Raw genomic sequence first — 17500 nt, forward strand, 5'->3', positions numbered from 1 at the left:
ACACACACACACACACACACTTGAGGATTGAGTGTGAACGAGACTCACGCCGGCGCGGATCTCTTCTGTCCGAGCGAACACCGCGCTCTCGACGCCGTGATGTACAGGAACACGTTCATCTGACGGAGAAGCACACACACTTTCACACACACTGTTGTAGCCGTTTGTCCATAATAAGTGTTGTATTGGAGTTTATTTATTATAAGTTATGTATTTGTTTATTATTATTATTACTACTATTTAGTATGTGCATATTGATATTTATGTACTTATTTAGTAAATCATCATGCAACTCGGGTTAGGAATATATATGTGACCCTGGATCACAAAACCAGTCACGAGTCACACGGGTATATTTGTGGCAATAACCAACAATACATTGTATGGGTCAAAATTATCGATTTTTCTTTTATGACAAAAATCATTGGGATATGAAATAAAGATCATGTTCCATGAAGATATTTTGTAAAATTTCCTACCGTAAATGTATAAAACATTTAATTTTGTGAGTGAATGCAGCTAAATTGTGAACATAAATGGACAACTTTAAAGGCGATTTTCACAATGTTTAGATTTTTTTGCACCCTCAGATTCAATATTTTCAAATAGTTGCATCTCAGCCAAATATTGTCCACAAAATTGACCCTTGTGAGTGGTTTTGTGGTCCAGGGTCACATATGTCACTGCGAATGGGCGGAGGAGGAAGTGACATGAAAGGAAAAAAAATGGGATTTGGGGATGGTGGTGGCGAAGTTTTTTGCTTTTTCGTTCATTGAAATGAAGACCGCGTTTGTCATATATCATGATGATCAGTATTTGTGCTAAATCTGCTCATATTTGGCCTTTACACGAACTTCCCCAGCAAAGTGAGTAAACATAATAAGTAACACACCAAATTTGCTAGTGATTTGACACAGTTGATTTTAACCCGCATTTGGAGGGTTGGCGGGTGTTAATTTCAAACACTCACGGACACGACGAATGCGACGGGTCCCGCAAAGCTCCAGATGAGTGTGTCGTAGAGGGAGAGCCAGCAGAAGTCGGGGTTCCCGTACCCCTCGGGGTCGAGCCCGACCGCGAGCCCCGTGATGAAGGCCGGGACTCCCCAGCCGATCAGGTAGTAGAAGCGCATGGGGCCGAAGTTGATGTCGCGCAGCTCGTTCCTCATGCGGTGCACGTGTAGGGCCTCCAGGAACAGCCAGGAGAACACACACATCCAGGAAAAGTGCAGCAGGATGGCCATCACTGTACAGAGGAACTGCAGGGAGAACAGCTGTGTCACACACGGGTACACACACACACACACACACACACACACACTCACTCACTCTCTCACACACACACACACACACACACACACACACTCATTGACTCACGCACGCACACACTAACTAACTCACTCAAATACTCACTCACTCACACACTCAAACACTCACTCAAACACTCACTCAGGTACGCACACACTAACTCACTCAAATACTTACTCACTCAAATACTCACTCAAACACTCACTCACTCACTCAAATACTCACTCAAACACTCACTCACTCAAATACTCACTCAAACACTCACTCACACACTCAAATACTCACTCAAACACTCACTCACTCAAATACTCACTCAAACACTCACTAAAACACACAATCAAATACTCACGGAAAAACTCATTCAAACACTCAAATACTCACTCAAACACTCACTCAAACACTCACTCAACACTCAAATACTCACTCAAATACTCACTCACACACTCAAATACTCACTCAAACACTCACTCAAACACTCACTCAAACACTCACTCAAATACTCACTCAAACACTCACTCAAACACTCACTCAAACACTCAAATACTCACTCAAATACTCACTCAAATACTCACTCAAATACTCACTCAAATACTCACTCAAACACTCACTCAAATACTCACTCAAACACTCACTCAAACACTCACTCACGTACGCACACACTAACTCACTCAAATACTTACTCACTCAAATACTCACTCAAACACTCACTCACTCACTCAAATACTCACTCAAACACTCACTCACTCAAATACTCACTCAAACACTCACTCACACACTCAAATACTCACTCAAACACTCACTCACTCAAATACTCACTCACACACTCAAATACTCACTCAAACACTCACTCACTCAAATACTCACTCAAACACTCACTAAAACACACAATCAAATACTCACGGAAAAACTCATTCAAACACTCAAATACTCACTCAAACACTCACTCAAACACTCACTCAACACTCAAATACTCACTCAAATACTCACTCACACACTCAAATACTCACTCAAACACTCACTCAAACACTCACTCAAACACTCACTCAAATACTCACTCAAACACTCACTCACACACTCAAATACTCACTCAAACACTCACTCACTCAAATACTCACTCACACACTCAAATACTCACTCAAACACTCACTCACTCAAATACTCACTCAAACACTCACTAAAACACACAATCAAATACTCACGGAAAAACTCATTCAAACACTCAAATACTCACTCAAACACTCACTCAAACACTCACTCAACACTCAAATACTCACTCAAATACTCACTCACACACTCAAATACTCACTCAAACACTCACTCAAACACTCACTCAAACACTCACTCAAATACTCACTCAAACACTCACTCACACACTCAAATACTCACTCAAACACTCACTCACTCAAATACTCACTCACACACTCAAATACTCACTCAAACACTCACTCACTCAAATACTCACTCAAACACTCACTAAAACACACAATCAAATACTCACGGAAAAACTCATTCAAACACTCAAATACTCACTCAAACACTCACTCAAACACTCACTCAACACTCAAATACTCACTCAAATACTCACTCACACACTCAAATACTCACTCAAACACTCACTCAAACACTCACTCAAACACTCACTCAAATACTCACTCAAACACTCACTCAAACACTCACTCAAACACTCAAATACTCACTCAAATACTCACTCAAATACTCACTCAAATACTCACTCAAACACTCACTCAAATACTCACTCAAACACTCACTCAAACACTCACTCAAACACTCAAATACTCACTCAAATACTCACTCAAACACTCATTCAAACACTCACTTAAACACTCACTCAAACACTCACTCAAACACTCACTCAAACACTCAAATACTCACTCAAATACTTACTCAAATACTCACTCACTCACTCAAATACTCACTCAAACACTCACTCACTCAAATACTCACTCAAACACTCACTCACACACTCAAATACTCACTCAAACACTCACTCACTCAAATACTCACTCAAACACTCACTAAAACACACAATCAAACACTCACTTAAACACTCACTCAAACACTCACTCAAACACTCAAATACTCACTCAAATACTTACTCAAATACTCACTCACTCACTCAAATACTCACTCAAACACTCACTCACTCAAATACTCACTCAAACACTCACTCACACACTCAAATACTCACTCAAACACTCACTCACTCAAATACTCACTCAAACACTCACTAAAACACACAATCAAATACTCACGGAAAAACTCATTCAAACACTCAAATACTCACTCAAACACTCACTCAAACACTCACTCAACACTCAAATACTCACTCAAATACTCACTCACACACTCAAATACTCACTCAAACACTCACTCAAACACTCACTCAAACACTCACTCAAACACTCACTCAAATACTCACTCAAACACTCACTCAAACACTCACTCAAACACTCAAATACTCACTCAAATACTCACTCAAATACTCACTCAAATACTCACTCAAACACACTCAAATACTCACTCAAACACTCACTCAAACACTCACTCAAACACTCAAATACTCACTCAAATACTCACTCAAACACTCATTCAAACACTCACTTAAACACTCACTCAAATACTCACTCAAACACTCACTCACTCACTCAAATACTCACTCAAACACTCACTCACTCAAATACTCACTCAAACACTCACTCACACACTCAAATACTCACTCAAACACTCACTCACTCAAATACTCACTCAAACACTCACTAAAACACACAATCAAATACTCACGGAAAAACTCATTCAAACACTCAAATACTCACTCAAACACTCACTCAAACACTCACTCAACACTCAAATACTCACTCAAATACTCACTCACACACTCAAATACTCACTCAAACACTCACTCAAACACTCACTCAAACACTCACTCAAATACTCACTCAAACACTCACTCAAACACTCAAATACTCACTCAAATACTCACTCAAATACTCACTCAAACACTCACTCAAATACTCACTCAAACACTCACTCAAACACTCACTCAAACACTCAAATACTCACTCAAATACTCACTCAAACACTCATTCAAACACTCACTTAAACACTCACTCAAATACTCACTCAAACACTCACTCAAACACTCACTCAAACACTCAAATACTCACTCAAATACTCACTCAAACACTCACTCAAATACTCACTCAAACACTCATTCAAACACTCACTTAAACACTCACTCAAACACTCACTCAAACACTCACTCAAACACTCAAATACTCACTCAAATACTTACTCACTCACTCAAATACTCACTCAAATACTCACTAGCTCATTCAAATACTCACTCACTCAAATACTCACTAGCTCAATCAAATACTCACTCACTCAAATACTCACTCACTCACTCATTCATTCAAACACTGACTCACACACACTCACTCACTCAAATACTCACTCACTCAAATACTCACTCATTCAAATACTCACTCACTTACTAAAATACTCACTCACTTGCTAAAATACTCACTCACTCACTCAAACACTAACTCACACACACTCACTCACTCAAATACTCACTCACTCATTAAAACACTAACTCACACACACTCACTCACTCAAATACTCACTCACTCACTCACTCAAATACTCACTCACTCACTCACTCATTCAAATACTAACTCACTCATTCAAATACTAACTCACTCAAATACTCACTCACTCACTCACTCAAATACTCACTCACTCATTCAAATACTCACTCACTCACTCAAATACTCACTCACTCACTCATTCAAACACTAACTCACACCCTCAAATACTCACTCACTCAAATACTCACTCACTCAAATACTCACTCACTCAAATACTCACTCACTCACTCAAATACTCACTCACTCACTCATTCAAACACTAACTCACACCCTCAAATACTCACTCACTCAAATACTCACTCACTCAAATACTCACTCATTCAAATACTCACTCACTCACTAAAATACTCACTCACTCACTCACTCCAATACTCACTCACTCACTCAAACACTAACTCACACACACTCACTCACTCAAATACTCACTCACTCATTAAAACAGTAACTCACACACACTCACTCACTCACTCACTCAAATACTCACTCGCTCACTCATTCAAACACTAACTCACACACTCAAATACTCACTCACTCAAATACTCATACACTCACTCATTCAAATACTAACTCACTCATTCAAATACTAACTCACTCAAATACTCACTCACTCACTCACTCATTCAAATACTAACTCACTCATTCAAATACTCACTCACTCAAATACTCACTCACTCACTCAAATACTCACTCACTCACTCATTCAAACACTAACTCACTCATTCAAATACTCACTCACTCAAATACTCACTCACTCAAATACTCACTCATTCACTCACTCATTCAAATACTAACTCACTCACTCAAATACTCACTCACTCAAATACTCACTCACTCACTCATTCAAATACTAACTCACTCACTCAAATACTCACTCAAATACTCACTCATTCAAATACTAACTCACTCACTCAAATACTCACTCACTCAAATACTCACTCACTCACTCACTCACTCATTCAAATACTAACTCACACACTCAAATACTCACTCACTCAAATACTCACTCACTCAAATACTCACTCATTCACTCACTCACTCATTCAAATACTAACTCACTCACTCAAATACTCACTCACTCAAATACTCACTCACTCACTCACTCATTCAAATACTAACTCACTCATTCAAATACTCACTCACTCAAATACTCACTCACTCAAATACTCACTCACTCAAATACTCACTTACTCATTCCAACACTAACTCACACACACTCACTCACTCAAATACTCACTCACTCACTCAAACACTCTAACACTCACTCACTCTCAAGCGCACACACACACATACACACACACAAGGGGTGTGTTACCGGGTTATCGGCCTGATTGATGCCCAGGATGAAGATGAGGTGTGCGATGAGGAGTGCGAAAGCCCCGTTGTTGACGATGCTGGTCTTGTTGCTGCTGGCGGCCCGCAGGCAGGAGAGGAAGACGATGGTGAGGAAGAGGAAGCCCAGCGTCACGCCCACCGAACTCCACGTGATCAGCTTCACCGGCAGGATCTCTCCGTTCTGAAGCACAGACACACATTTGTTCAGCTCTTCATTTCTGCCCAGACAGCAACATAGTGTCGGCCCAGATCCAGTCCGTCTGGATTCCAGATGTACTAGATGTGGGCTGGATCTGGGCCGACACTATAGGGGCTTTCGCACTGGATAGTTATAGGAACTTAGTTATAGGAACTAGCCACCAGGATAGTCCCCCGAGAACTAATGGTTCCCATAGGAACGTTTTCCTTGTTGCGTGTTCGTAGAGTTAGTTAGTGGAGTAAATATATAGGCTATAATCTGTGTACACAGCCTTTTTTTAAAATGGCGGTGGCTGGTGTTTCTCGTGCGTTCGGCCAATCAGCGAACACTAACGTCACTGTACTTCCTATAGCGCTGGTTTAGACCGACTCTGAAGTAGGAGTAAATTAGTTCCTCCAAAAGGAGTTCCTAGAACTAAAATTGTTCATAGTTCATGCGGGAACTTCTGCCAATAGTTCTAGGAACTAGGAAAAGGCTCCTCCGGTGAGAAAGTCCCTAATGTTGCTATCTGGATGAACAAGTTCAGACAACTATCTAGAGTCACAGTCAACATGTTTATGTCTATTAGGGCTGGGACATTATATCAATGCATCACGATTCGTGGATCGATTCCAATTTTTTCCGAATGCATCGCAAATTGATTCTGAGCTTAGTTTTTAACAGCAGATGGCGCTCTAGGCTAGTTTTTAACAGAAGATGACGCTCTAGGCTAGTATTTAACCGCACGCTTAAATGCTCACGAAGAAGAGCGCTCGTGCGTTCGGCTGATTCTGAGAATGTACTCGCACCTCAGAATGCTTTTATGACGCGAGAATAAAGTAAACAGCCCACTGCAAACACCCTTGTAATTCCCTTCAACCTTTCCGTACTTTATGAATGATTATTTTATAGAAGGTTCAAGTGGTGTGTGTAAGGCATTGGAAGCCAGCAGATTACAGCTGTTTACACACAGTGCCATCACACAGTGCTATCTGCTGTTAAAAACTAAACTCAGAATCGATTCGAGAGAGAATCGCGATGCATTCTGAAAAATTGGAATCGATCCAGAATCATTTCTCGATTCACGATGCATCGATATATTGTCCCAGACCAAAAAAGGTGGTTTGGGGCTAAAAAAAACCAATGTTTTTTCAGGTTGTCACCAAATAAAGAAACTACACAAGACTTTGTTGTAAGCAGGTTATTATGGTTAGATTGGGTGTGTCACCTCTCGGCGTGAGATGTCCATGAGCACAGCGAAGCTGGTCATGTGGTAACACTGGCAGCTGATGTGAGTGCTGTTCCTGAAGACCACCTCACAACCCTTCGAGGACCAGCCGCCCGGACCGCCCGTACTGCACACACACAGACACACACACATCTTATATTTACAAATTATATACAAAGTGTTTGACAAGAAGATTTTAGGTGTTCTGAATGGGTGTTCCTATGTGGTTGCTAAGCATATATATTAGTGCTGTCAAACGATTAAAATATTTATCTGCGATTAATCGCATTAATGCCATAGTTAACTCGCGATTAATCGCACATTTTTATCTATTCTAAATGTCCCTTGATTTCTATTTGTCTCATTATTTTTTCTAATTTTAATGCTCTTATCAACATGGAAAAGTGGATCAGCAGTAAGTTTGTTCTTAGCTGTGGTATCCATGTGTTTCTGTCTGAAGTCATCCATTGTAGAGCTTAGATGGGGCCAAAAAAATCAAGCCCGACCCGAGCCCGTGCGCATTGTGTCCGAGCTCGGCCCGGCCCGACACATAAACTGTAATTATGAGCCCGAGCCCGATTTAAACCCGTCCATTTTTTTAATACGTGGGTGGGTCGTTATAACTGACGTTCTCAACTACTTTCTATGTTACTTTCTCCCGCCCGCAACATTTTTGTCCCGCTCCCGCCCGCAAATAGACTCTTTTTTTGTAGGCTACCTCCAAATACTTTCGCCTACGTGTCGCCACCATACACATCAGCATAAATGCTCCTGATAAATTATTTGTTATTAAAGCATTAACACACAAACCACTGTTATAACATAAAAGCCAGCAGGCTACTGAGTGCATGGTTTGGCATGACTGAATGCGCGCAAAGTGCGCTCCCTTAATAATTCCTAAAAAGCTGACATCAGTTCATCGCAATCTCACACATCTGTTATTATCAGTGAAGCTGACTGCACAATGCATCTTTCATAATATATACACTTTGTTTGTTATAATTAGAGGATTTGCCAGCATACAGAATTCAGCACTGAACAAAAAGTCTGCTTTGAGCGGTGAGGGGAGTCTATTTTAAATGCTTCTGATTGGCCATTGCGTTCAAGAAATCAACACATATGTCTTTGATTGGCTACATCCCTCAACGCTGCAAACATGTTATAAAAAGAAACTCTGGCCTGTAAATCGTTTCTATTTTGTTTTAGTTGTTCTTGTTGCTTTTCTGCAACATATGAATAAAAATTTATTAGTTTTTATGTTTTATTCATAGATATTTCTAGTTTGCGGGAGTCCCGCGAATCGTTTTATTTCTCCCGTATCCGCACACAGAGTGAGTGCATTACCGCTCGAGCCCGCCCTCGCACTCGGCCATCAAATCTAGTCCCGCGCCGCACTCTATTGCGTTGAGAGTGCACGTCTCTAGATCGGCGTATCGCGCTCGCGCCATCCACTCAAAACGTAACGTTAGCCTACTACTCTTTGGCCGGCGCGCAAGCCCAAACAAGTACGTGCGGTGTGCCTGTTGTTTTGTTTCCGGTCTAGCTATCCGGTGTGATGTAGTTTTTCTAACGTTACTAGTTGTTGCAACAGCATGTGAAAAAAATACAAGTTTGCTAGGCCAAAAAGAGCGTTAATCTCGCGATAAAAAAATTGACGCCGTTAAAATGTGTTTGCGTTAACGCCGTTAATAACGCGTTTAACGCACAGCACTAATATATATATATATATGTATATATATATATATATATATATACACACACACACACAGACAATATGAATATTTATCGTGTAAGTACTCACAATAGTGCAAGTATGAGTGTTAATCGTGTGAAAACTCACAATCATATAGTATATGAGTATTAATGATGTAAGTATTCACAATCATGTAAGTATATGAGCATTCATCGTGCAAGTACTCACAATAATGCAAGCATTTGAGTATTAATCATGCAAGTACTCACACTATGGAGTGGTTCCAGAACACACAGATGGGTTTAGAGCGCTCCTCAGTGGTCACCAGGCGGAACTGCACCGTGATTGGTTTATCCAGATTGTGCTGCAATAACTCCTCGTTATCATGAACCGTTATACTGACCACAGGAGTGTTGATGACTGGACGCTTGGGAACCCTAAACACACACACACACACACACACACTCACACGGCGTTAGATCAGTGAATCAGTGATCATAGTCTCTCAGTCACTCATCTGGTCCGCTCTCACCTCAGGCTCCTCTTGTCCGTGTCATATCGCTCGGGTAGCAGTGCCGCTAGGCTGTGGAAGATGATTACGCTAGCGATGGCGTCCTGCTCGTGCTCCTCCGGGTGTCGTCTCTTCCGATTGGCCGTGTGGTTCCTGCCGGGCTCTGTGATTGGCTCGCTGTGGTGCCGGTGACCTTTGCTCTCAGGGGCAGGGATGAAGACGGAGTCGGGGAGAGTGACGGCCGTCTCCAGGTCGAGTGGGCGTGGCCCGCGCAGAGACTGATACCGTGGAAGTTTGGCTCCTGCGAAATTCATCTTCTCCAAACGATCGATGGAGATGACTGGAATTACACACGCACGAGTCCTTATACAATACCAAAACACTAAAACTTAGGGCTGCCCCTAATAGTCCACTAACCATTAGTCGACTAGAAGAGGTTTGGTCGATTAAGATTCTATTAGTCGGTTAGTCGGTCTTCTTTTAGTTATTTTGCTCCTCTATTGTCGAATGGCACTTTTGGCAGAAATTCACATCCCTACGTGAGGCGAACTATTCTCAAAGACTTACTCTTAGTCATTATTTGACTTCGGCAGAATTAAAATGAGCCATTTTAATCTAGATTAATTCCAAGATTACAGTGAGATTAATCTAGATTAAAAAATTAATCTATGCCCACCTCTAAAAAAAACTCTACAGGAAGTGGTGAAATCACACAGTCTGTGACGGACAAATCGTTAACGGCAGGAAATCCAAACATTCGCCTATCATTCATCCACCTCAAATACGGATTATATAACTTTAAACATGCAAGTAGTAGCAACTTTAAAAGTCTGCTCGCTCTAATGCTAACCTAGACAAATGCGCGCTATTATTAGGCGTGGAGGCGTGTTTGTGTGGAGAGCCGCTTACTGCATGACATACACATCACTGCATTTAATTTAAAATACTCCCTCATTTTTGGTCACACAGATAAGAGTAATGCAAACTGGAAAGGGTCTACTTTTATTTCTTTAAACTCACAATAACAACAAAACGTTATGCTTTTGTAAAATAATGGTGCTTTCTGCCGTCTCGGTCTCTATGAACTTCAGCGCATCACATAAATGAACAGAAACTCAGCGTGTACTTGCCTCACGGACATGAGAAATATATCTATAGAAAGCTTGAAATGTCTACATTAGAATGAACAGATTCTAATAGAAAATAAAATCATCTCAGATTGTGTAATCTGTATGAAACGTGCATATAGGCGCGTCCACTACTGCGGAGATGACGAGTCAGCATTGTGACTTAATCTCTGCAGCTGAAAAAACAGAAAACAACAACAATAAATGATTTAATTGTTTAGATGGTCTTCTCCTGTTAGTTTTTTTCCATGACACATTCATAATCGTTACATTAGCCGTTGCGCCGTGGCAAGCTTTATGTGTGCATGTGAGCGCTGATTAGGCTCTGTATTTTATGTGGAATTAAAGGGGCATTATTATGATTTATGGCTTATGAATATAAACGCGCGATTAGTCGACTAATGGAATAAATTAATGACTACTAGTAGACTAGAACATTCTTTAGTCGAGGGCAGCCCTACTAACACTATATCACATAAGATACCACTAATGCCTTTGACAGATTTCACTGAAATGTTGTGATGATCACACGTCTATTACTGACTGAAAGAGTCAGTGGGCGTGGCCTGTGGTTCTTTAGCCAATCAGAAACACTGATATTGCACGTCTATGCTTGCTGACAGGAGGAAGTGTGTGTGCATGCGTGTCCTGACCGATGTTGGGCGTGACGATGGTGAAGGGGCTCAGGTAGGTCTTCCTCATGTTCTGGGCGAGTGTGTTGGTGTATTCCTCGAACTGTTGAAGCAGTGATGCCGTGCCGCCCTCCGTCTTCTGGATAAACTCCCAGTGCCCGCGTGTGTTCGCGGATAGGATGGCACTGCCCACCTGCATCAGGTGCTAATCAAAGAAAGAGCACAGTCATGGTGAAGATAGTCAAGTTAGTGCTGGGACTTTATATCCATGCATCGCGATTGGTGGAGAAACCAGACTCAGTCGCTCAGTCCTCCTCTGCCCAACGAACGAACGGTGTATGATTATGATTATGATTCAGGCATTACAGGTCAGATGTCATATTGGATCAGAACATTCAGAATATTATCTGGTTGAAGATCGGTGTTTGATACTGCCTAATTAACAATTAAATAAAATAGTGGAATACAGTGAGAGGGCTAAATGTTCTCAGACCATGAAAAAAACGCAAAGAATCAAACGAACGAATGAATCATTTTTTGAACTGGTTCGTTAACCTGAACAGTTTGAATGAACCGATTCGCTAAAATGAGTCGGATTTCCAGATTAAACTAGTATTGATAAACAACACACTGCAGCTAACACAACACTTCAGCTAACGCAACACTTCAGCTAACACAACACTTCAGCTAACCGCTGATAGAGCGTACCTCGTTGAACTGCACATCCTGCGTTGCGCTGAGGTTGAAGCCCTGCTGACCGTTCTCGTGTTGCAGGATCGAGCTCGTCAGGTGATACGCTAGCTTCACGTCGCTGCCGTAGAACTCACTCGCGTTCCTCGTAGCGTTCCGCAGCAGAGCCGCCGTGTGCTGGACGCTAGCGGAGTCCATCAGAGACGCGTTACGCGCCAGACGCTCCGACTGTGGACACGAACACACACACACACACACACACATGAGAATGATGCAGTAGCAGAGAGTGATAGAGAGAGAGAGAGAGAGAGTGTGTGTGTGTGTTTGTCTTGAGTGTGCTGAAGCTCAGGGATGTGCAGTTGAAGAAGTGTGTGTGTGTGTGTGTGTGTGTGTGTGTGTGTGTGTGTGTGTGTGTGTGTGTCTCACCAGTGTCTTGAGTGCACTGAAGCTCAGGGATGTGCAGTTGAAGAGGTGTGTGTGTATGTGTGTGTGTCTCACCAGTGTCTTGAGCTCACTGAAGCTCAGGGATGTGCAGTTGAAGAGGTGTGTGTGTGTGTGTGTTTGTGTGTGTGTGTGTGTGTGTCTCACCAGTGTCTTGAGTGTGCTGAAGCTCAGGGATGTGCAGTTGAAGAGGTGTGTGTGTGTGTGTGTGTGTCTCACCAGTGTCTTGAGTGCACTGAAGCTCAGGGATGTGCAGTTGAAGAGGTGTGTGTGTGTGTGTGTGTGTCTCACCAGTGTCTTGATTGCACTGAAGCTCAGGGATGTGCAGTTGAAGAGGTGTGTGTGTGTGTCTCACCAGTGTCTTGAGTGTGATGAAGCTCAGGGATGTGCAGTTGAAGAGATGTGTGTGTGTGTGTGTGTCTCACCAGTGTCTTGATTGCACTGAAGCTCAGGGATGTGCAGTTGAAGAGGTGTGTGTGTGTGTCTCACCAGTGTCTTGAGTGCACTGAAGCTCAGGGATGTGCAGTTGAAGAGGTGTGTGTGTGTGTGTGTGTGTCTCACCAGTGTCTTGATTGCACTGAAGCTCAGGGATGTGCAGTTGAAGAGGTGTGTGTGTGTGTCTCACCAGTGTCTTGAGTGCACTGAAGCTCAGGGATGTACAGTTGAAGAGGTGTGTGTGTGTGTGTGTGTCTCACCAGTGTCTTGAGTGCACTGAAGCTCAGGGATGTGCAGTTGAAGAGGTGTGTGTGTGTTTGTGTGTCTCACCAGTGTCTTGAGTGCACTGAAGCTCAGGGATGTGCAGTTGAAGAGGTTGGGTGAGAGCCAGCCCTTGTGTTCGTCACAGTGTCGGATCGCGGTTCCTGCGCAGTTAAACACAGAGAATGAAAGTTTTGCGCTGAGGAAACATATCACACATTAAACAGCACACACATCTGTCAAAGATGTGGGATAGGTGCGGGATCGATGCGGGATCGATGCAGGAACGGTGCGGGATCGATGCGGGAACGGTGCAGGATCGATGCGGGAACGGTGCGGGATAGGTGCGGGATCGGTGCGGGATCGGTGCGGGATCGGTGCGGGATAGGTGGGGGATAGGTGCGGGATCGGTGCGGGATCGATGCGGGATCGGTGCGGGATCGATGCGGGATCGGTGCGGGATCGGTGCGGGATCGGTGCGGGATCGGTGCGGGATCGATGCGGGATCGGTGCGGGATCGGTGCGGGAACGGTGCGGGAACGGTGCGGGATCGATGCGGGATCGGTGCGGGATAGGTGCGGGATCGATGCGGGATCGGTGCGGGATAGGTGCGGGATCGATGCGGGATCGATGCGGGAACGGTGCGGGATCGATGCGGGAACGGTGCGGGATCGATGCGCGAACGGTGCGGGATCGATGCGGGATCGGTGCGGGTTGGGTGCGGGATCGGTGCGGGAACGGTGCGGGAACGGTGCGGGAACGGTGCGGGATCGGTGCGGGAACGGTGCGGGATAGGTGCGGGATCGGTGCGGGATCGATGCGGGATCGGTGCGGGATAGGTGCGGGATCGATGCGGGATCGATGCGGGAACGGTGCGGGATCGATGCGGGAACGGTGCGGGATCGATGCGGGAACGGTGCGGGAACGGTGCGGGATCGGTGCGGGAACGGTGCGGGATCGGTGCGGGAACGGTGCGGGATCGGTGCGGGATCATCGACATTTTTGAGGACGATTTTTATTATCGATTTTATCGATTAGCTGTTGCAGTCCTAATGTGAACACAAAGAAATCATGGACATGATTCAAAAAGATTAAATGGTCCCGAAAAAAATAGTCACAGTTGGATTGTTTGTGATTAAAAATGATGCATTGGAAATGAATGTGAGAGTTTCCTCTAGTGGAAGCGTTCGGTACTGCATCTCACTGAACGCTCATTTACTGAGATATCAGCTCACACTTGTTTAGATTTATGACTTTGATTTTCTCACAGTTTTAGAGTTAAACATGTTTTGAAAAATATATATATTTCATATAAAAATTTTAAATAGTATTTTTGTAGATTTTCCATAACAATAAACTTTAAAAAGTTAGGTTTAAGTTAACTTTTAACACTTCAGCAATAATCTATCAAGCGTCTTCTTTAAGAAGAGGCTCCAAAGCATTCAAGATTTATTACAGTTTAAGTTAGAAATTTCATTTTTTTAGGTCAATGCTTAAAAATGTAATAAACGGATTAAATATTGCATAAATATAATTTAGTACCATAAAATACAGAATATTAAATAAAAACATTGAACTAAAGTAAAGAACATTAATTTAATTAGAAATAATAATAATAATTAACGGCTACTTGAGCAGCATCAGAAAGATAAGGGTGTGTTTGATTATGATTTACCTTTTCTAACTTTAGTTAGTGTGTAATGTTTGAGCATAAACAACATCTGCAGTTATGACTCAGAGTACAAAGCAAATGGAGATATTATTTAACAGAAATCGCTTTTTAAGGACTTCAACAAACGGCTGGTAGGAACTACAATAGTGACATCACTAACCCTAAAATTTACATAAACCCCGCCCCCAGGAACTCGATTTATAGATTATTATGACAGAATATACCTGTACTAATCAGTGACCATTCAGAAATGTTGTCTACATGTCGTCACTTCTTCTTGAGTCTCTCCATCTTTCAAACTCCGGTTTGAACATAAAAGGCTAAGTTTATTAAATTTTCAGCGTGTGTCTGTGTGAGGTAATCAGAGCTGCTAACACACACACACACACACAAGCTCTTGAAGCTCCGCCCCCTGTGCCTCAGCAGCAGCGGCTCATTTGCATTTAAAGGGACACACACAAAAACTGCGTGTTTTTGCTCAGCCTCAAAAAGTGACAATTTTAACATGCTATATAAAAATAACTGTGGGGTATTTTGAGCTAAAACTTCACACACACACTTTATTGAGACTTATTTTACATCTTGTGAAAAGGTCATTATAGGACCCTTTAAATTGTGTTTGGTTCTTACCGATGGATCCTTTCGGACACGAGACGGCAGCCGGTAAACCGAACTTAGTCCTTGGCCACCAGATTCCCTGATCGATGGCCTGAGGACAGCTGTCGTAGATCACTGCAACACACACACACACACACACACACACACACGTGACTGGAGGAATCCTGGGAAGGGTCACTGAAAAACAGCGTATGATGGGTGTGAGAGTCTGACCTTCGCAGCCGCTGGACGAGACCTCGGCGAACGGGTTATCGCAGAGGTCACACTGGCGACCTATGACCCCTGGCTTACACTGACACTGACCCGTGACCCGGTCACACGCGCGGGAGAACGAGCCCACGGCGTAACACTCGCACAGCACACACACGTCACCTGACGCCGGCAGGAAGTGATTATCCTGAGGAGAGAATGATCGCATCATCATGACGGTAATGATGCGCTTTACAGGTTTAAAGGGGATTTTTTATAAATCTTGGATTTTTTAATGCTTTAGATAGAAGTTTAATATAACAATTAAATAATATAATAAAAATAATAAATTTTAAAATATATAAATATGCGATAAAATTATATTTTTTAATTTATTAAACAATATTAAAATAAAAAATATAATTAAAAATGTATTTGACTAAATACTCAAATATAAAAATAATATTATAATAATAATCATTATAAATTATAAAATGTAGTAATATAAAAATATATTTGTTAAAATAATTTATTAAACAATATTAAAATTAAATAAATAATAATATAGCTAAAATACTAAAATACTAAATACTCAAATATCAAAATAAAATAATACAATAATAATAAATTATAAAATGTAGGCCTATTAATAAAAGATAATAATAAATTATAAAATGTATTAAACAATATCAAATTATTGTTTCATTTATTAAACAATATTAAATTGTAAAATTATTTAAACATTAAAATAAAATAGTATAATACAAAAACTTACATTACAATTTATCAACCAATATAATTTTTTTTTTTACAAATTATAAAACAATATAAAAAATTTATCATAACAAATAAATAAAAATATAAAATGTATTAAACAAATTTTTTTCTTTGTTTAATTTATTAACTGATATTAAAATAAAATAATAGAATAGAAATAAATTGTAGTTTATTAAACAATCTAAAATGAAAATAACAACAAAAATAAATTGTATAATTTTTTAAACACTAAAATAAAGTAATATAATACAAAAACATTACGTTAAAATGTATCAACCAATATAAAAATAGAATAACAAAAAATAAACTGTACAATGATTAAACAATATAAAAATAATGTAATAAATATACACATTTTAATTCAATATTTTTGAATAAATCAGGGGCCGTATTCACAAAGAATATTAAGGCTAAAAGTAGCTCCTAACTGGCGAATTTACAGTAGGAGCAACTCCTAAAAACAATGGGCTTGCACTCCTAACTGTAGGACTCCTCATGGGTTTCACTAAGAGTAACTCACGAAGCACTTTAGCCCTAAAAGCAGCACCTAAATCTGGGACAGCTTAAAAGCAGTGGAGAGGACTCGTAACTCACTAAGATTGTAGCGCATCGCACCGCCTCTCGCAGTCGTCCGGGGTCCGCGACACAATGCTGATCTGCAAACAAATCCTCTCCCATGTCTCACGCTTCGTTTTACTTGATATCCCAGTGCCGAATTTCCCTTTTATTAGGTTTTTA

The 17500-nt window shown here is 41.4% G+C and overlaps 1 protein-coding gene across 1 annotated transcript in view; it reads right to left on the minus strand.

Annotated features, from left to right (window-relative positions):
• The window catches only part of LOC143746296 (cadherin EGF LAG seven-pass G-type receptor 2-like), a 91260-nt gene that overhangs the window by 9764 nt on the left and 63996 nt on the right, over positions 1-17500 (minus strand). The window contains exons 15-25 of the mRNA XM_077238138.1: positions 16010-16193; positions 15809-15910; positions 13576-13670; positions 12388-12597; positions 11701-11884; positions 9942-10260; positions 9679-9846; positions 7717-7843; positions 6291-6491; positions 971-1258; positions 49-119 (exon numbers count right to left, since the gene is read on the minus strand). Of these exons, the coding sequence (XP_077094253.1) occupies positions 49-119; positions 971-1258; positions 6291-6491; positions 7717-7843; positions 9679-9846; positions 9942-10260; positions 11701-11884; positions 12388-12597; positions 13576-13670; positions 15809-15910; positions 16010-16193 (1949 nt within the window). The remainder of the gene's footprint in view (positions 1-48; positions 120-970; positions 1259-6290; positions 6492-7716; positions 7844-9678; positions 9847-9941; positions 10261-11700; positions 11885-12387; positions 12598-13575; positions 13671-15808; positions 15911-16009; positions 16194-17500) is intronic.

The sequence above is a fragment of the Siphateles boraxobius genome, unplaced genomic scaffold (assembly GCF_051911475.1).
Source record: "Siphateles boraxobius isolate OS27281-9 unplaced genomic scaffold, OSU_SipBor_1 216, whole genome shotgun sequence".
NCBI classification, from domain to species: domain Eukaryota; kingdom Metazoa; phylum Chordata; class Actinopteri; order Cypriniformes; family Leuciscidae; genus Siphateles; species Siphateles boraxobius.